Genomic DNA, 19,204 nt, shown 5'->3' with positions numbered 1-19,204 from the left:
GCCGACTCCGCAGGGAACAATTGCCACTTCTCCCTAAAGCGGTACGAAGATAACGGCGCAGCGTGCTGAGGCATTGTACGGTCCAAACAATGGCGTCGAACAGAAAAAGGCTCTAAAGGGCGATGCTAAATTCGCCGCACGCTCGGGCCCGAGGCAGGTCGCGTATATTAGCTAAGCGAAGATAGCCATTCAACCGCCCACGCCGTGGCTGGATTCCACATTGGACACATTACAGAGTTTGCTCTGTGCCGCGCGTCATATTCGGAGAGCACCCATGCATCATGTGGCAATTGCGCGTTACGGCGGATGGACGAGTTGGGCAGAACGGCGTGGTCGCTGGGCGCTCGAGACAATAAGCAAGAGGCGATGACTGGTCGGCGGCGAGCGGCACCCCAGAAGGCGCCGGGAGCACTCTTTTGGGACCCGGCGAGGCGCTAGCAACGCGCTGGAGAATAGCTGACGCATAGATAAAATAAATATTGTGTACTAAGTAGGTAGGGGGCTCAGAGGCCGCAGAGCTGGCGGACCTTCCATTCTTCGTTGGCCTCGTCGAACTCGTGCCAGTTGCCTACGACAGCGTCGCCGACCATGATGGCTGGTAGCGATCTGCCGCGGCCCTGCCGCTTCCAGTGGGTGCGGGCCGCGTCGTCGCTGCCACAGTCCCGGTACTGGAAGTCGATCTGATTGGCAGTGAGGATGGTGGCGAGGCGGTTGGTGCGGGAGGGCATGTGGAAGCCGCCGCCGGCGAGGGAGGTCAAGAGGTAGACGGGCTTGCCCCTGAGGTCGCGGCTGGATTCGGCGTCGAGCGTGGCCAGCAGCTTGGTAGCGGAGTCGTCTGTGAGCCCGAGCTCCAGCATGAAGTCGTCGATTTCCTTGGTGATGTCATGTTTGGCGGCAGGCGCAGCCGCAGGCTCTGCAGAGTTGGGATGGGCTGCCGAGAGCTTGGGGCTATTGGGGCGCGGCGATAGAGGAGAAGTTTTCGACGCTGCCCCTGCAGTGGGGCTAGACGTACGTGCATGGCTCATTCCCGGTTCCTTCGCAGGATGGTTTTTCGAGGACTTCTGCCCCACTAGGGCATCGGGGCCTTTAACCGCAGGTACCTTCTCAGTAAGTAGTAAGTTGCCAGTTTCGTCAGCGTCCGCAGTTCCCTTCTGCTGAAACTTGGGGCTGTCCGAAACAGCGGATGCGGACTCAGTCTGTTTGCACGACGAAAGTTCTTCTGTAGTTGGACCACTGCACGCGCGCGCGCCTTGATCGTTGCGCGTCTCTTTATGACCGAGAACGTCATGATTGGGCTCTGCAGACGGATTACTGCTGAAACCGGATTTTGGAGCGTCGTCGGACTTTTTTCCTTTAGGGTGAAAAACGTCATCTCGAGCTCCATCCTCGGTCACGTCAGTGACCGCGTTAGTTTTTTCTCCCAGAGCTGCGCTTCCGTCCGCGCTGGCATTTTGCAAAGTTGTACTGAGTGCCTGAGGGGGCATTAGTGTCGAGGGTTTCCCCACGGTCGCTCCATCTGCCACAGGCCCAGCGGCTGGGGTGCCGGTTGCATTGGGTTTGTTCGACTTCCCAGATTCTAAACCTGGGACTTCAATGGGCGGTAGAGTACCCAACCCAGAGCTTGCAGTCTTGTCCTCTGGATCAGCTTCTCGGCTTTCTCGGTTAGGCTTGGCACTCGCTACAGTGGTATTATCCTCCGCGCTCCCTGAGCCGCTCGAGGCTACAGGTGCCGATTTGGGCACCGCGGTCTGATTTCTAGCCACCTTCTCGAGCGAACCTTTAGATTCCGCCGTAGGGACCTTTTCGATGGTCTTCATAGAAGGTTCCATGGTAGTATTCTGCTCACTGCGTATCGTAGGAGATACGTGTGAATCCGTGGCGACCGAACGATCGGATAATCCAGTAACCTGTTTTAGGTTGGTAGCTGAGACCGATTTAGAAGCATCAGTGCCCTGAACCGGAGATTTGGAATGTACGGAGCCTTCTGTGGCCGTTTCAGTAGTAATATTGCGCGCGTCGGTACCTCCAGTGATAGCGTCTGCCTTTGCCGAAGGTGGTTCCAAATCCGAACACGCTTCCGTCTTCTTGCACGATTCACTCCCCACCAACACGCCATCATCTACCGAAGCATGGCTATTCAAAGGCTTATCCTTGATAGCCTCTTCTATTGTGACGTGTGGTGAGCCCGGAGTTTCCTGCGCAGGAGCCGCAGTGTCTGTGCTTCTTGAGATCTCAAGAGTTGAACCCCCCGAGCTTTCCGTTATCGGTCCCCCCTCAATCTCCCTTGCGCTAATCGAACCACCTTTGGAGTGGAGGGGCTGCACAGCAGGATCCGTGGTTAATGCTGGAGCACGCTTAGGTCCCGATTCTGTCAAAGGAAGATCTGGCGCAGCATCCCTGTTGTGGATACTTGGTGTGCCTTCCAAAACATGAGTCTCGGCTCCTTCAGTAGATAAATTGGATACTGAGATATTCGCCTCTGCCAGCACTCCTGTCTCATCACTTCCGAATTGAGCTCTGGCCTTGTCGTCGCTCTCCTTAGCAGCTTCGGACAGATTCAAATGGGTAGTCTCGGTCAGATTCGCCTCTTGTAGCGACTTCTTAGATGCCGCAGGGTTATTCCCTTTGACAGTAACAGCATCCTTCGAACCTCCACTTACGGTAACAGGTTTAGCACCTTTCGTAGATTTGCCTGGCACACCCACGTTGTCATTGGCTGATTCTGCTTTATCAGTGGCAACATCAACAGGATGTGGTATCACTATATTGGTGGAGCTCGCAATGGGGCCGTCGATTGCTTCAGGCTGGGCCTTAATGGTTTCTGCGGTATGTTCTTCACTCACTGCGGCTGTCTTATCGTCTTCAGGAGCTTTGGCTCCTTGAAGAGACTCCTTGACCACAGCACCCTTGTTCACGACGACGTCCTGGAGCTTTGGGCTCTCTTTCTTTGCCAGGTTATCTGCATCTCTTTTGCTAGTTGTTTCAGATGCCAAGTGGGTCTTAGCATTCCCACGTGGTTGTTTTTTTATGTTTCTCTTCGCTTCTCTGCCTTCCCTGCGAGCAGCTTTCGCGGCAGAAATGCCTGCCGCAGTTCTAACTGTCGCCTGCTTAACCTCATTTAACATCGCTTCTAGGCTTTCTTCCGTGTTACCTGTACTAAAATCTAAAGCGAGTAAAATATCTTCTTCCATGTCCTGATATACTTCTGGCAATCCCCCTGCATCAGTCGTGCTTGGGGGACGGTTATCAGTACCCTTACAGATGCCTCGCATTCGCATTCCCTTTATATTGGTCTTCTTCGTCCTCTCTGATGATAAGAGGCGCCATCTCTACATCTCTCTGTGGAATAGTATAGTTGTTGGTTGTGTAGGTGGCGTTCTTATCATCCAACTGTTCGCCGCTACTCCTCTGTAGAGAACTGCCCCTCTGCATGGAGCGCGACAAAGACCTCAGGTATTCAGCCGAAGATCCCGATGCGCGCTGCGATGATCTTCCGGGTCTCTCATCCACATCAGTTATAGTCTTCTGGTACGAATCACCACGACATAGGTGTGGCCGGTGTGACTTGTTTGGAATCCATTCGCCATATGAATTCCGGATGCGCTCTGGCTGCTCGGCCTCCTTATGTTTGTCAGATAATGAGGAATTGGAAGTCGCACCCATGCTAATGAAGTCATCAATAGGGTCAGTGGACATCACCAGCGAGTGATTCGAGTTAGAGTTCTCGGGAGAGATATGGTGGTGTCCAGCACTGCAAGGGCTACCACTACTTCTCGCAGTAGATCCCTGTTGTGGATGAGCCTGTTGTTTCCGCTTATTCTTCAATTGCATCTTGAGACTAGTGATACCGTCCAACTTTTTTGATATTAACTGCTCCAAGTCAACATCGTTATCGTCCGTGAGCAAGGCGCCCTCTCTGTTTAGGTCGTCCACGCTGACATTTCCCTCGAGACTCTTCGAGAGATTACTCTGAGAATGAATCTTCTCTAGCACCTGAGATGAAAGCTCTGGATGCACGTCCTTCTTCTCGGGAACGAAGTCTGGGTTTTCCTTATCGTCAATATCTCTTACCGATAGCCCCACCAATGATGGTGCTGAAGTTCCTAAACCGTTCTTCAAGTCAGTTTGCTCACCTGTGTTGCGTGCCATCTTCAGTAATGTGTTGGGTGTCGATTCGTTGTGCTGTTCAGTGTGTTGTTCAGTCTCTAAGCTAGCTACTGATAGTACTACTTCCTGTTGATCCTTCTTAAAAAGGGGTAAAATTTTGAACCACAATCTGAATCGGCTCTTCTTTCTTTTCCGCACACTATAAGTATGGCCTTCGTGCTGACTTGGCACTATGTTATAATCTGCCGCGTTTTGGATGGCGCTGAGTCGGCGCTGCTGCAGGGAACTTCTGGCTGACATTTTCTGCGCTGGTATATGTTCTGTTTTAGTGCTGGTTAAAGCACCTACAGCAAGAGTAGTTTAACCCATTGCATACGCCTATATACTGCCTGTCGACTGACACGTAGTATGTAATGCTCTGCTCTATCAATAGATCGCAAATCACCTGTTCAATATAGCTACACATCCTTCGTGTATTGAAAAGGTGCATTCGAGGTCAGAACACCGTGGAGGTGGGTCTAGATCCATTCCACGCTGGAGCTTCGCGGTGACACAGAGTTTGAGGACACATGGTGTCCGCGCACAGGCTATCGATAAGCGCCTCGTGGGGAAACGTAAACACTAGCCAAACGAATTTATCATTAGGCAAAAATGCGCAAGCCCGGAATCGAACCGGGGGCCCATCGATGGCAACGATGGATTTTACCACTAAACCACTTGCGCTTCAACGGTTTAGGTTGATTTCTTGCGGCTTCGCAGCCTCGTGTGGTCACGTGCAACAACCAAGAGCACTCAAAAATAGATGTCTCGCTGGAGACAGACGAGACATAGGAGATGCGCAAGCCCGGAATCGAACCGGGGGCCCATCGATGGCAACGATGGATTTTACCACTAAACCACTTGCGCTCTAGTAGTGGCCTTTGAGTGTGAGTGGGTGTCACGAGCGTTCATTTAGTTCACAAAGGGCGCCCGCCCCCGTGGGCAAGCATGTAAGTCCTCAATGCCTAAGTGTCATTAGATGAGAATCCTCTGTGGCTTGTGCTTCGCAGCACAGCCCAAATCTGGGTGGCGAACAGCCTGGTGGCCTTGCCAGGACAAAGATACACCTTGTCTGTAACCCTCGAGTAGTGTCCCAGATACACTTTTTGAGCTGCGTGGCGTAGTATTGGATTCTCGGGGCGTAGTCGCGCTGCGGCCAGACGCGCGGTGCAACGTTTCACAAGTGCAGCACGTGATCGATCTGGGTCGACAAATAATCGCGAATCGACGCACCGCGACCCGCCAGCCCTCGAGTATCAGGCCCATGGCATACCTGGCGCAGGCAGCAAATTTTTCAACCCCTGCAGCGCAAGATAAGGCAGCCAGTTCCATGGCAGTGCCCGCGCAGCACTGCAAGTCGCCGCAGCTGCCGCGTATCCGGACCGCGAATCCAAGGTACCATGTATGCTAAACACCGACAGCCATCTGCACTCCGAGTGCCTCGCGGGCGTGACGTCCCATGTGGTGGCGTTCTCTGCAGCCAACAATCTGGTCTTGTTGCACCCTTGGGCATCGCTTCCCCACCCAGAGGCGCGCTCAGCCCGTTGCACACGACTCGCTCTGTTTCACTTCTAGTTATTCCACTTTTTAACTGTCTGTTACAACAAGTTCCAATAGGGCGTGTGGTCTAGAGGTATGATTTCCGCTTAGGGTGCGGGAGGTCCCGGGTTCGAGTCCCGGCTCGCCCCAATTAACTTGATTTTTTTCGCCCTTTGTGGCTTTTTTTTGTTCTCGGATAGATGGTACGCGGGAGCCGCGTTAGAAAAATCGCCCCGCGTACGTATGACCTGCGTCGGTCACGCGCCATAGCGCCAGATCCGTAGATTTGCGACTCGGATCCTAGACCATCTCTCCCACTCCGTCAGACACAGAAAGGCCCGCAGATGGACCGGCGGATGAAAAGGGGTTTTTCACGGCCGTGACCTCATTTCCCGCCGTCTAACAGTGATGCTGCTGCGTCAAAGCGGCAAGCGGCGATACAACCGCCGAACACGAAAGCGCAGCAGTGGCTTCATGGCATCATTATTAATTGACACGACCACCAGCGTGCGCATATGTATATAAATAAATGGGTATAGATACGCCGCAACTCGCCGCCTGGACTGGAGCCGCGCAGGAGTACTTCATACCAACAGCACAAGAACAAGAAAAATGTCCAGCATGATGAAACTAGGTTCTGCGACTAGGAGCCACCTCGTGCGCAGCCTGGCGCGGAACACGTTTGCGCGTGTCGGTGGTGCTAGCGCTTGCCGCGCGTACAGCAACGGCGAGAAAAGCCTAAAGGAGCGTTTTGCCGAGATTTTCCCAGCCAAGGCAGAAGAGATTAAGCAGTTTAAGAAGCAACATGGCAAAGTGGTGATTGGCGAGGTGTTGCTGGAGCAGGCGTACGGGGGTATGCGCGGTATCCCCGGTGTTGTCTGGGAGGGCTCCGTGCTAGACCCGCATGAAGGCATCAGATTTAGGGGGCGTACGATCCCCGAGGTGCAGAAGGAGTTGCCCAAGGCACCTAACGGGCGTGAGCCGCTACCAGAGGCGCTTTTCTGGCTATTGTTGACCGGCGAGGTGCCCACGGAGACGCAGACCAAGGCGCTTTCGGCCGACCTAATGTCTCGTTCCGAGCTTCCCGGGCATGTGGAGCAGTTATTGGACAGTCTTCCTCGCGACTTGCACCCCATGGCGCAATTTTCGGTTGCCGTTACCGCCTTGGAGTCTGAGTCGAAGTTTGCAAAGGCCTACGCACAGGGTGTGTCCAAGAAGGACTACTGGAACTACACGTTCGAGGACTCGCTAGATTTGCTAGGTAAGCTACCTGTCATTGCGTCGAAGATTTACCGCAACGTCTTCAAGGACGGCAAGATGGGCAAGATTGATGTGGACGCCGACTATGGAAAGAACTTGGGGCACCTTTTGGGTTTTGAGAACCCAGAGTTCGTTGAGTTGATGCGTCTCTACTTGACTGTCCACTCGGACCATGAAGGTGGCAACGTCTCTGCACACACTACTCACTTGGTTGGCTCCGCATTGTCGTCACCATACCTTGCCTTTGCTGCGGGTATGAATGGTTTGGCTGGTCCGTTGCATGGTCGTGCTAACCAGGAGGTTCTAGAGTGGTTGTTCAAGCTTCGTGAGGAGGTGAAGGGTGACTACTCCCCGGAGACCATCCGCCAATATTTGTGGGATACATTGAAGGGTGGTCGTGTTATCCCTGGATATGGGCATGCTGTCCTACGTAAGACCGATCCACGTTACACTGCTCAGCGTGAGTTTGCATTGCGTCACTTCCCTGACTACGACTTGTTCAAGTTGGTTTCCACTGTTTACGAGATCGCCCCTAAGGTCTTGACGGAACACGGTAAGACTAAGAACCCATGGCCAAATGTCGACTCCCACTCTGGCGTTCTACTACAGTACTACGGTTTGACCGAGGCTTCTTTCTACACCGTGTTGTTCGGAGTCTCCCGTGCGTTTGGTGTGTTGCCACAATTGATCATTGACCGCGCAGTTGGTGCACCTATTGAGAGACCAAAGTCCTTCAGCACTGAGAAATTCAAGGAGCTTGTCGCTTCTAAGGCATCTAAAGCATAATGTGTTAGATGGCGGCAGAGGGACCTCTTTGATCATCGCAATGACAGACAGACACTGCCGGGGGACCAGATTTGCGCCTCCTACTGAACTTGCATGTATGTTACTGTACGCTTAATGATTTAACGACCCGTATCTGGACTCCTGGCTTTCATGCGTGGAATGTTTCTCGTACGAATCGCGCTGGCGCATAAGTCTGCGTATGTGCAAACCATGCTGGTACAAGCACGAATGGTGTGGTTTTAGCTTATAGTATTTTATTATACAGCAGCTTTGTAGGCCTGTTGCGATTTGGCAGAATGAGCAGATATTTTGTGTGAGCTCATGGAATTACTAACTTCCAAGATTAGGGATATGGTCCTTACAGGAAGCGTCCTATATATAATTATATAATAATAAATATGATCCAGTTAAAGAAAGCTTGCGTAATAACTACACTCTTGCGCTTAACATGACCGATTAGTTATGGCCGAATAAGATTTAGTAGAAAGAGAGTAGGTAAGTCATCGTCTTTCATGCTCCTTCATTCCCATAGTTTTACATGGAGCGAAAGTACATTTATACTGAAAAATTGAAGATATCAGAAAAAAGATTTAATGATGATCGGGTAAGCCTCGTGTGTTAGACAAGAGGTACACTAAACCCGAAGACTATATACATGGTTTTATAATCATGAGCATGTTCTGCATGAGAGTAGAGGGCATTATGCATCGTCGTCCGCATCAAAACAAAAAGAGAAGGGAGATTCAGACATTTTGGTGAGCTCCATCCACTTTTCTGAGTCTTTGATATTTACGCGAGAGGTTTGTTGTTGCTGGGCATCACGGATCTCTATATCTTTTAGAGCCTGCTGTGCCGCAGGAAGAGCTCCGCGGTAATCCGATTGTTGTATTAGCTCGCAGAAAAACTCGTAAAGCGGCGCTGCTATTTCAGAAGCATTCAGGACACCGCAATCTTCGTTGTCAAGTTGCGATGTCTTACTCTGATCAAGAAACTCCTCTAGCAGGGTTAGGTTAGTTTTATTTCCAATATTTCCCCTCTGTAGTTCAAGGAAGGACTCAATAGAAGCTACCAAGTCCTTCATGTGGAACCCAGATATTTGCTTAGTCTTGTTTTTAAAGAAGTTCAACACTCTTGGTAATATAGGCTCTGGAACAAAGTTTTCTGTCAACGCCACAGAATCCGTAATATTAATGACGGTATGCCACCAACCAGCTGGCACATATATACATTCAGATGCGAATTGAACTCCGATTCGACATTTACCCTGTTGTGCCAAATTGACAGCATCATTGTAGTAGCCGGACAGAACCCATTCCGTGATCCCTACCGGGGAGGTAACCTCCTCTTCTTCTTTGTCCGTCGAGACGCCTGGGGGCGCCACATCTGGGGGAAGCATTACCCAAAGCTTCATGCCGCTTAGTACGGCATTCCATGCTGAAGTCTGATTAGGATCTTTATGGAATGTGGATCCACTCCTCGCGGGCCCAGCAATCAACCATCTGTGATCAGGCCTGCATTGGACTCCGTCTTGTTGGAATAACGTAAAGAAATCCTTTTGAAACACATCTGGAGGTGCGTATTGGTTTTTAATCTTTTCCATTGCTTCACTGGCGCAGTCAAAAAGATAGAGAGGCGACTCATCTCTATTCTTCTTGAAATAGTCTGCATAGTGCGATAGCGGCCAAGTTACACTTTCCTGACGGAACTTAACTTGTGGGTATTTCGAAACAAGATATGCAAGGTCCCAGCCTGGCCACCTAGCATCATTATCCTTTGCCCGCAGAATGAAAGGCTTATCGATGTACTCCTTTCTGAACTTTTCCTCGTCAAACTGGGACTCATCAAACCGATCGATGCCGAAATCCGGATTCAGATTACAGACGAGATTCGAAGACCGCCTCTCAAAATCAATGACTTTTCTGAAGATGGTCTTATAATCCACTTGCGAGCACTGGTAGGGGCGGTATAGCAGGTCTGAGTACAGTGTATCACGAACCTGTAAGCAGGCTTCCTGGTCATCGCCGAGCTTTAAAATCGTTTTTCTCCACGAGCCCTTCCATTGATCGCATCCATATGGTTTCAGTACTACCGGTTTGCTGTCAGCTCGAGCTGCTTGCTCCATTCTAATGAATTCATTAGTGTACATTTTCCTCCATAGCTCTTCATCGTAGGTGTACGCATAAAGCATCCTCGAAGCATGCCCGAGGTTCCGCAGGTCCTCCGGGGTGGTAATATACGTCAAGACTTCAACCAGGAGTTCCTCAGGAAAGATTGCAAGATGCCCAAGCAGCTTCCCCCTGGCTTCTGCCCGTTCTTTCGGCCCGAATCCCTCCATAATTGCGTTCCCGGACGGCTTTACCCCTAGAGGATGCCTGGGAGCAGAGGTGAACGTGCTCACACGGTAGCTGGGAAGCATCCTCTGCTTCTTTGCATCCTGGTTCATTGCGGCTGAGTGCTGGCTTGCAGATGTCTGGACGGTTGGCTCATCGCAGAGGTCCAAAAGATCGCCTCATTTTCTCTGCAATTTTTTCCTTGTTCAGGCTGCCTTACGCAGTCCGGCGATGGCGCGGTGGCGCCAGCTGTCTGGCGGCAAGGGTAGCATTGCTATATACACGGCCAGGCGCTGTCCCTGCTTCGGCCCTAACACACCATCTACAAACACATATACAAGATGTGCAACGTCACTAAGTGTCGCACGTGACCGGCCTCACTTGCCCTTGTCATCAACGGGCAGCGTGCGCATGCGCTTCTCTAGGTAGTCCTTTTTCTTCAGCTTCTTCATGTACTCCGTCTCCTCTCGACCAGGGTACAGGATACGCTTGTCCAGCTCCGACAGATCCTGCTCCTGCGGCGGCTCCGCGGGCTTGGTCTGCGTGTAGACCTTCCATATGTGGCGTATCTCTCCCACGCAGTACATGCACAGCGTGTTGAGCCGCTTATAGTGTCCGCACGACGGGCACTTGCCCAAATGGTGCACCATCTGCAGCTGCTTTTTCCCTGGCCCGTACAGCTTCTGTCTCCGCTTCTGGTGCGACACCTTTTTCTTGGGGACTGCCAGCACAAGCCCGTCGGCACCAACGGCGGCGGTCCCGGCCTGCTGGCTTCCGCCCGCGCGACGAAGCAGCTCCAGCAGCGTGCGAGGCGCTGTGACGCTCCCGCTGCCTAGTTCCAGCCGCGGAAAGAGCGCCGCAGTACACTCAGAGAGCGCGCGCCCAACATTACCCCATACAGCCTGTGCGCTCATTCTGTCTACTACCGCCTCTGGCCACTCAATCGCTCTGCGGTGGTGCTGCTGTGCTGCCGCACAACCTTGGCTTGAGATGATAAAAATTTTAGTTCCGCAATCTGGCGTTACCCGGCTTCAAGGCCACAAAAACTGGCCAATTAATTTAAGGTCGGAAACTAACAACGCGTTATTTTTTGTAACGGCAACCACCAACTCCGCCTCCTTAGGAACTGTTTCAACTTAAGCACTTTCCTTCGATTGTATTAACCACTTTCTACACGTTTAGTTCACTCAAAGGAGCGCAAACAGCACTACTCATCCGAAACACGTTTACACCAGTTCCATGTCTTCAGTCGCCGATTCGTCACTTATCACGCCATCCTCGTATGTGGGGTTTGACACGATTACAGCTCAGATTGAGCACCGCCTCTTGAAGCGGGGCTTCCAGTTCAATATCATGGTTGTTGGACACTCTGGGCTTGGCAAGAGCACATTGATCAACAGTTTATTCGCCTCGCACTTGATCGACTCGTCCACGGGCAAGGACATAACGAAGGAGCCTATCACCAAGACGACGGAGATCAAGGTGTCGTACCACTCTTTGGTGGAGGACAAGGTACGCTTGAATGTCAACTGTATCGACACGCCCGGGTTTGGCGACCAGATTAACAACGACAAAGTCTGGGAGCCGATTGTGAAGTATATCAAGGAGCAGCACTCGCAGTATCTCCGCAAGGAGTTGACGGCACAGAGAGAGAAGCACATCGTGGACACACGTGTGCACGCTGTGCTATACTTCATCCAGCCGAACGGCAAGGGGTTGACACAGCTAGATATTGCCGCCTTGAAGAGGTTGACTGATATCACAAATGTCATCCCGGTGATTGCCAAGGCAGACACTCTAACTATGGACGAGCGCGCCAAGTTTAGAGAGATTATTCAACATGAGTTCAAAAAGCATAACTTCCGCATCTATCCGTATGACTCGGACGATCTAACGCCGGAGGAGCTGGAGTTGAACGACAGCATAAGGTCAATTATCCCATTTGCCGTCGTGGGCTCTGAGAAGGAGATCACGGTCAATGGCGAAGTCGTCAGAGGCAGAAAGACCCGCTGGGGGGCCATTAACTTGGAGGATATTAACCAATGTGAGTTTGTATATTTGAGAGAGTTTTTGATCAGAACTCACTTGCAGGACTTGATTGAGACAACCGCTTTGATCCACTACGAAAGCTTCAGATCTAAGCAGTTGATTGCTTTGAAAGAAAACGCCAGCTCTCGCGCTACAGGCCACGGTGCCCAATCCTCCAGCACTAACATGCTTCGTTGAATAACCCCTAACTTTTTAAAAGTCACCAGATCTACCAATATTGAGGGTACTCAAACTTATTTTACTCCAGAAAACACATTAAACAAAAGAACCAAAATGGCGCCTTTTATTCTCCTCCTCTTGGCTTGCTTTTGTAAAGCCCACTTTTATTGATGGCCTGCAGTAAGCGACAGAGGATATTATAAAAAGATTCGATGGTTCTCTCTTTATTCATATGCGCATAAGAGAACGCATAGCATCATAATCAAATGGTTTGGCAAAAAAAAATTGATCTTTCCCATCTTAATAGGAACAATCTTAAAATGCGATCGTTAAGTAGCACATTATTCTTATACAGTCAGGCATGTATTAGGATATGTTGAGATGAACAACGTATACACAGTAATAGGATGGCTAACTAATTTATAGTAATGTTTACTACAAATGCTTTTGACCTTTGAAGTAACGGTATTTTTCCTGTCCTTCTTGACGTTTACGGTATTCTCATGTATACAACCAATGGCAGAGGTAGCACTTCACTCCTATCCATGTGCTTCCTGGAATTATAAGTGCATGTGCTGTTAGATATGTTTTAATTGTTATTTTCATTTATTTTCGCGACTAATTTTTTATACTAGGGTGACTATTTTTCAGACATTTAAATGCTTGGAAACATACTTGTGTTGAGCCATAAATCGGGAAAATCAAAATTAATTTTATTAAGAGTGATATTTTTAATATAGAGGATACGGTTATAGGCTCCATGAGACCATTACAGTGCTATATAACAAAACAATCATTGTACTAGTTCATAGTTAGAGTATAATCCTTGACTAGATAACAGGCGATATAGTGCACCAAAGTGTTGCACTTGTACCTATAATAAATACAAAAGATAAAATTATACAAAGTAAAATATCCGTCATAAACACAGTAAATAAAAAACAAAAAAAAACAAAACACCATAACTTATTTTTATTTTCGGAACATATAAACATATAAGAAAAAATAAAAACATACAAAGAAACAAATTGTTAATACAAAAGATAAAAGTATCTATTTTATCAATATTTTAGATATATATATATATTGCACTTATAGTATTCGTATACTTAAAAGTTTAAATTATAAATAATAGTTGAGATAAAATCTAATTATTTATTTCACGTGATGAATTATGTTTAATATTATTTTATTATTTTAGATTATAGAACACAATAAATTCACAAAATATATCTTAATTGTAATTTTTTGAATTTACTGATAGTTAAAAGGAGGCCTGTTGAGCAAAAGAGTAGATAAATTGTATTTACTAAAAAATATAAAAATTCATATGATTTGGTTATGGTTGAATCTATAGTGGTCGCACTTTTAGCTCTACCTATTAACTATATGATATTTTATTTCATGTTTTATTAACACTCTATTTTTTTAGTCTTCATCTTCGTGTTCATCAAGGTCCGGTATTGGGTACTTTAGAATACAAGCCAATCCAGTTAGACTATTCAGTTCCTCACCTGAAGAATGCATTGAACTAAACACGCACACCTTCCCACCCATATTTTCCACGTCCTTAATCAATTTTAATGATTTGTTCCGAACAGAAACGCTGTCAGCCCTCAACCAATCGTCCGTAATCAACAACGTTTCGATAGCGCCAAATTCACAAGCCTTCGTGATTTCAGCTTCACCATACCACGATTTATTATCATCGTCATTCAAATGCTTCAAAAATGCGTCCATCACTTGTAGCTGTCCAGAATTTTTGGTATTCTGTAATTTCTGTGAGTAAGCTGGATCACGGAGCACCTCTGATATGCCCTGTAAGTAACCAGTAGAGCAGTGTGCGACTAGAAATTTGTCTTTATTGTCTATTACTGTTTTCTCCTGATTGGTTTGGGCATACTGAAGTATTTTCTCATACAAAGTTTTGGCATAGAATCCTGGTGAACATAAAATCACTGCTTTTAACTGGGATAGGTCAAAGTGCTTCAGCATTGCATTATAGATAGCTTTGTAGAACTTCTCTGTCTTTTCATCAAATTTCAACACGTCCACCGACCTCTTCTTCTTGGGCAGTGAGTATTCTACTTTTTGCTTCAGAATAGTCGAAAAGCTACTCAGTAGACAGATATGAGCTAAACCTTCCTGTAGTACAACGGCAGCCATATCTGAACGACTTTCTAGGTTGCAGGCTTCATTTATCAGCTTCTGACAGTAAGAATTAAAGTCTTTCTTAATGATTGTAAAAGGATACTGGTAATCAACTGTAAAGCTGAAGAATTTGCCCAGGGCGACATCCACATTGGCCTTACCAGCATCGTCCTCCGTAGTAATTCCTTTGTACTTTAAAAATTCGTGTTGTGGTTCAAACTCTGAGGATACTACCTTCACACGCAACCGCACGAGTTCAGTCGACTTCTTCTTTCCTGCCTCATCCAACTTTAAGGTTAGCTTCTTTTTGAATATCAGTTCATCATCGGTGTTGATAATATTATAGAGCGTAAAGAGGTCTTCCTTGTCTTGTGCGACGACCACTAAGCACACCTCTGAAGAGCTGGTGCCCTTCGATTGGCTTATTAACTTCATAATAGGTTATTGGGCTGCTTGTCACTGCGCCTGCGTTACAGAGAGCTTTTTTTATCGCCTAACGCTCTTTAAACGTTCGACAAGCAAGCCGTTACTCACAGCACGTGACATGCACAGCATGGGATGCAAGGTTATAGCGGTTGCTCAATCTAAGTATATTCACGGCGAGTAATTATAGTTGAATGAATACGTAAATATAATATACCCATTAACGGTTAATCGTAGATGGTCAGGAGCTGCAGTAAGGGTGTAGTTGAATGGTCGGTATCCTTATTGGACATACTCAAACGCTTGAACAGACTTTGGTTTATTTATGAGAGTACTTCTTCTTACCAATGTCTAGCGGCAGGTACTTGTACTTAATCATATGGTTGATTTGTCTCCTCATGGTCAAGGCAAACAGCAAAATAAAGTAGATCAACAATATAGGCCAGTAAACTGGGATATCAAAGACCGAAAATGTTGCGAGGAAGTGGGATAGCAGCGTTGCCCTAATGGAATTGTGCCAAAACTTAAACTCCGGCAGTCTTCTAATAAAAGGTCTGAACTCATCGGCCATGTCCCCAGATTCCAACTCGTTGTTCTTTTCTGCTTGCTGTAGAGACATATCAAACTTCGGCGTCAAAAAGGCGAGGAATTGGTTTAGAAGGTAGATTCCTAGTCCATAGCAAACGACATACCACCCCTCATAAAGAACCACACGAAGGACGAATAGCAGAACAAGCACAATGAGACCCGCCCACCTATACCTTACATGAGGGGTCGTCTGATCCAAATAATACTGGTACAAGGTTTTGTACTTGTTGAAGTAGAAGGTGGCCTTGTTCGAAGTAGTGACTTCTTCCTCTTCGAAATTCATGGTATAGCGACTCACTCTTGATGTGCTTGACTCTGCAGATTGTTAAACTTTCTAGAAGTCTTTGTTCATCGTGAAGTGGCAAAGTTTTATTTACCCGACTTTTCTCACAGCAACATGATCCACATTCTGAAAATCATGCTGCGCCATGATGTCTGAAAACAATACCAACAAGAGCATCCAAGTAGACAAAAAAGAATTTTAACCTGGAAGGCCTTTAGAGGCTCTGTTTTAATGGAACTCTTGACTCGTCCTGAGAAACTCTATGGTATTACAGTATTGAGCCCAGTTAGTAGAATGCGAATTGAGTTCAAATGTCAGTGCTCTGTTAATTGAACGCAGCAAGACTTATTTACAGGATCTAAACTATGCGCCGGTCTACAGCTTCTTGCCAAGTACTTCAGTGGCAGCCCTTACTCCAGGTTTGACGTATCTTTGGGGGTCGTTTGTAAAATCATTTAGTGTGATCTTCTTGGTGTGGCGAAGTATATTTTGAAGTTCCGCGCCCATCGCAGCGCGCAGCCTGTCGTCAGTCGTTAGTATGATAGCGTTCGTCTCCAGGTCCGACGAGTACGCTCTTCTTGTATAATTTGAAGACCCTACGACTGTGACAACAGGTCTGCTATCTTCGTCACAGCCATCAGATATCCAGATACCCTTTGCATGATATGACCATCCGCCCGGTTGATTTACAACTCCCTTCTGCCACTCATACAAAGAAATTGTGTCAGATTTTCCTTCAGCATGAACAGACTTCAGGAACTTTTGTGCCAGATACAAGTAAGCATCAGGGAGATACTTGGAGATCCCCCTGGATTGGTAAAAGCCATTAGCTGTAGGCGCTGCGGTAATGATTTTGCCAACACAGGAGGGAGAATCCAATAAGCGTTTTTTAATTTCTGGGAGTATGTTGAAATATCCAGCTGTGAACGCCCAGCTTGTTTCTGAAGACGGTATGGATGATAGCAGACGTAAAATACTTGGTTTTTCAGTTGAGAAATCATTGTTCTTTTTGAACAGAGGCGTGAACTGAGAGATGGGATATACAATGGTAGGATAATCATCCAGATATTGAACGCCCTCCATCCCATTTTCATGTGTTGCTGTCAGAAATTTGGACAGTAGCTCTGACGCTTGAGTAACAAACTTGTGCTTATCTAACCTTGGTTCTATGGTAGCATTATTCTTCGGCCAGTAAAGCATATAGCTCTGCTTCGTGTTGGAATATTTGGCCTGGTAACTCATCTTGCTAATCAAATTGTGCATTTTGAAATAATAGTCAGCAAAGTGCTTTGACTTAAAAAGATAATATCTATCCTGTCTGTTGGTGAAATAGTCATTCGACAAGTTAGCACCTGAAAGAATAACCTCGTCATCAAACCCGTATATCTTCATATGCTGCAAGCCTATGCCTTCGTTAAACCTCTTGGGAAATAGAGCCCGTTTCCACCCTGTGTATTCTGGCGTCATATACAGTCGAACTTCCACTCTATCGCCATGCTCCTTGGTAAGTTTTGCCAAGAGAGAAGCAGAACAGGGATTAGGAGTTTCACGCGTGCCCCGAAGTCCATCCACAAGCAAGGAAATCCGGAGATGAGGTTTGGCCTTTAAAGCATCATCTAAACATGCTATCACTTCATGCTCAGTTCTTCCAAGATAAAGAGATGCAAGGAAGATACGATCATTCGCCGCAGCAATTTTCTGTTTCAAAGTGTCATAGAATTCCACGGGATGCTGCAGTACATCAATTTCGCCTTCTTTAAAATAAAATATGGTTCGTAAGGAAGACAAGCTTCCTTTCACCGCATCAAAAATCCCTTCTAAACCATTCATGGGCGTTCGATTGGTTGACATGGTTCGCTGAACGGCTTTAAGAGGCCTACTATACCTGATATATGTCCTCATGGAGTACAGCAGCGTAATATCAATTAGGAACTACTTACAAAAGATCTCTTTTCAAAGGATCCAAAATTCGAACATTCATCAGCACATGATCTGATACTGATCTTGGTATATGGAAAGTATAAGATCATCATCATCAAAAAGCTCGCGTGGCGTAATGGCAACGCGTCTGACTTCTAATCAGAAGATTGTGGGTTCGACCCCCACCGTGAGTGTTAATTTTTTTTTTCTGCTTAATTATCTCCAAAGATATATTCCTTCAAATCTGAACAAAATAGCAGTACATGTTTTAAGAGGATACTTACTTTATTCGTTGAAATACCATCCAGGGAATAGCCCATGTTACATTATCCTGTCTTTGACGCAGGTTGTATATTAGTGGGGTACTTTACGAAGTAAAAAATGCAAATTAGTTTCAAACTTGGTTCCTGACCAAAGCTATGCAAGAAAACGGTTCTCTGAAAACTTGTAGGAGCCTCCAAAAGGTTTAATGCCGGTGATGCAACTCTGAGAAATCAAATTTATCATAGCGTTGCGTAGTATGAGCAATCTTCTGCCTAGAAGAATTTTTCAAGTTATATTTTAACTCGTCCACATCTGTTCTTACAGTGCCGCTATCAGGTACAGAATCCCAGAGGTTGCTAATGGCAGAAAGCGTTGAAGTGCCCAATTCTTCCTCGTCCTGGATACTTATTGGTGTCATATTACCATAATCGTCGTAGTCACCCTTCACTGGTTCCCTTAGGCCATTGCTACTGGATTGGCTGTACTGAACATATTCATGTTCATATGTATCCAGCAAATCCGTAAAGAGGTCCCCGCCCTCGTCAACCAGCACACCGCTTGATAAAATAGGAATGCTGCGGAGGCCTGCGTCAATAATGTTGGAAAAGAAATCTCTTACAGTAGATACCCACTGTGTTGTCTTGTCCACGTAAGTTGGCAAAATGGCAACGTATAGTGCAGGAATTCTAACCATTCGGTGTATACTCCCTAGAACGACTCCTGTCGTTATACCGAGGAAGGACCCCACGACAGCGGTTGCTATCACGTACTGAATGCATACCTTTGCGATAGTCAGCGCTCCCCGGAAGTCTGTACCAACTGCTAGCTCTTCTACTGAAGTCCGTAGGAATATCTTCAACAGCAGATTAGCTGGAAGTAATGCCAGTTTCCAGATGGCCCTCTGTAACGTTAACATGGGCTGCCAGAGGAGCAAGTTCACCGTCGTGTAGATTGGCTGGAAGAAGACTGAGTGAACAAGCCATATTACCATTGTCACTGGTTTGAACCTTTCATGGATTGCCCAACCAACTGAATCTGTGAGGGCGGACACATGGGACAGCGGGGTTGTGCCATCATTACTCATAGCTCTTCTTATTAGCTGCTGATACCAGTTTCTCTGACAGTCCAGCTTACCCATAGATATTAGTACCCATAGAAGATCAGGGAGTTAGAACCTTAAGCTAATTCTCCTGAATACGAAACCCTAAAATACGAGTGTACAATATATGGCTGCTGCAAATGTTACCCGGTCAAAAAACTGTATATAAGCGTTTGAAAAATTTCCTGGCTCGAAACTTCTCGAGTG

The 19,204-nt window shown here is 47.2% G+C and overlaps 10 protein-coding genes and 4 non-coding genes across 14 annotated transcripts, besides 4 other annotated features; 4 read left to right on the top strand and 10 right to left on the bottom strand.

The window, feature by feature from the left end:
- Positions 1-503: 503 nt before the first annotated feature.
- AIP5 (Aip5p) lies at positions 504-3,191 on the bottom strand (the record flags this gene model as incomplete). The annotated part of the gene is made up of 1 exon (NM_207900.2): positions 504-3,191. The coding sequence occupies one exon, from the start codon at positions 3,189-3,191 to the stop codon at positions 504-506; it is 2,688 nt and encodes an 895-aa protein (NP_982547.2).
- Positions 3,192-3,255: 64 nt separating this feature from the next.
- Positions 3,256-4,407, bottom strand: AGOS_AAR005W (uncharacterized protein; the record flags this gene model as incomplete). The annotated part of the gene is made up of 1 exon (NM_207899.1): positions 3,256-4,407. One exon carries the CDS (start codon positions 4,405-4,407, stop codon positions 3,256-3,258), a length of 1,152 nt encoding a protein of 383 aa, NP_982546.1.
- Positions 4,408-4,759: 352 nt separating this feature from the next.
- On the bottom strand, positions 4,760-4,830 carry AGOS_t0013. Its single transcript has one exon. It is a non-coding gene; the product is annotated as a tRNA-Gly (tRNA).
- A 112-nt stretch (positions 4,831-4,942) lies between these two features.
- Positions 4,943-5,013, bottom strand: AGOS_t0012. The gene has a single exon. It is a non-coding gene; the product is annotated as a tRNA-Gly (tRNA).
- Positions 5,014-5,762: 749 nt separating this feature from the next.
- On the top strand, positions 5,763-5,834 carry AGOS_t0011. The gene has a single exon. It is a non-coding gene; the product is annotated as a tRNA-Pro (tRNA).
- Positions 5,835-6,297: 463 nt separating this feature from the next.
- CIT2 (citrate (Si)-synthase CIT2) lies at positions 6,298-7,731 on the top strand (the record flags this gene model as incomplete). The annotated part of the gene is made up of 1 exon (NM_207898.1): positions 6,298-7,731. One exon carries the CDS (start codon positions 6,298-6,300, stop codon positions 7,729-7,731), a length of 1,434 nt encoding a protein of 477 aa, NP_982545.1.
- Positions 7,732-8,431: 700 nt separating this feature from the next.
- Positions 8,432-10,174, bottom strand: AGOS_AAR003W (AAR003Wp; the record flags this gene model as incomplete). Its single annotated transcript, NM_207897.1, has 1 exon — positions 8,432-10,174. One exon carries the CDS (start codon positions 10,172-10,174, stop codon positions 8,432-8,434), a length of 1,743 nt encoding a protein of 580 aa, NP_982544.1.
- A 264-nt stretch (positions 10,175-10,438) lies between these two features.
- MRPL32 (mitochondrial 54S ribosomal protein bL32m) lies at positions 10,439-10,975 on the bottom strand (the record flags this gene model as incomplete). Its single annotated transcript, NM_207896.2, has 1 exon — positions 10,439-10,975. One exon carries the CDS (start codon positions 10,973-10,975, stop codon positions 10,439-10,441), a length of 537 nt encoding a protein of 178 aa, NP_982543.2.
- A 325-nt stretch (positions 10,976-11,300) lies between these two features.
- Positions 11,301-12,287, top strand: CDC10 (septin CDC10; the record flags this gene model as incomplete). The annotated part of the gene is made up of 1 exon (NM_207895.1): positions 11,301-12,287. The coding sequence occupies one exon, from the start codon at positions 11,301-11,303 to the stop codon at positions 12,285-12,287; it is 987 nt and encodes a 328-aa protein (NP_982542.1).
- Positions 12,288-13,238: 951 nt separating this feature from the next.
- Positions 13,239-13,263: a centromere (Chromosome I centromere CDE III element).
- Positions 13,239-13,438: a centromere (Chromosome I centromere).
- Positions 13,264-13,429: a centromere (Chromosome I centromere CDE II element).
- Positions 13,430-13,438: a centromere (Chromosome I centromere CDE I element).
- Positions 13,439-13,697: 259 nt separating this feature from the next.
- On the bottom strand, positions 13,698-14,855 carry AGOS_AAL001W (AAL001Wp; the record flags this gene model as incomplete). Its single annotated transcript, NM_207894.1, has 1 exon — positions 13,698-14,855. The coding sequence occupies one exon, from the start codon at positions 14,853-14,855 to the stop codon at positions 13,698-13,700; it is 1,158 nt and encodes a 385-aa protein (NP_982541.1).
- Positions 14,856-15,162: 307 nt separating this feature from the next.
- RER1 (protein retrieval receptor) lies at positions 15,163-15,714 on the bottom strand (the record flags this gene model as incomplete). The annotated part of the gene is made up of 1 exon (NM_207893.1): positions 15,163-15,714. The coding sequence occupies one exon, from the start codon at positions 15,712-15,714 to the stop codon at positions 15,163-15,165; it is 552 nt and encodes a 183-aa protein (NP_982540.1).
- A 375-nt stretch (positions 15,715-16,089) lies between these two features.
- On the bottom strand, positions 16,090-17,616 carry PGS1 (CDP-diacylglycerol--glycerol-3-phosphate 3-phosphatidyltransferase; the record flags this gene model as incomplete). Its single annotated transcript, NM_207892.1, has 1 exon — positions 16,090-17,616. The coding sequence occupies one exon, from the start codon at positions 17,614-17,616 to the stop codon at positions 16,090-16,092; it is 1,527 nt and encodes a 508-aa protein (NP_982539.1).
- Positions 17,617-17,756: 140 nt separating this feature from the next.
- Positions 17,757-17,828, top strand: AGOS_t0010. Its single transcript has one exon. It is a non-coding gene; the product is annotated as a tRNA-Arg (tRNA).
- A 272-nt stretch (positions 17,829-18,100) lies between these two features.
- On the bottom strand, positions 18,101-19,036 carry LDB16 (Ldb16p; the record flags this gene model as incomplete). The annotated part of the gene is made up of 1 exon (NM_207891.1): positions 18,101-19,036. The coding sequence occupies one exon, from the start codon at positions 19,034-19,036 to the stop codon at positions 18,101-18,103; it is 936 nt and encodes a 311-aa protein (NP_982538.1).
- Between the last annotated feature and the right edge of the window lie 168 nt (positions 19,037-19,204).

This window comes from Eremothecium gossypii, chromosome I (genome assembly GCF_000091025.4).
Source record: "Eremothecium gossypii ATCC 10895 chromosome I, complete sequence".
Classification (NCBI taxonomy): Eukaryota; Fungi; Ascomycota; class Saccharomycetes; order Saccharomycetales; family Saccharomycetaceae; genus Eremothecium; species Eremothecium gossypii.
This window is presented reverse-complemented; position numbering and strand designations above follow the sequence as displayed.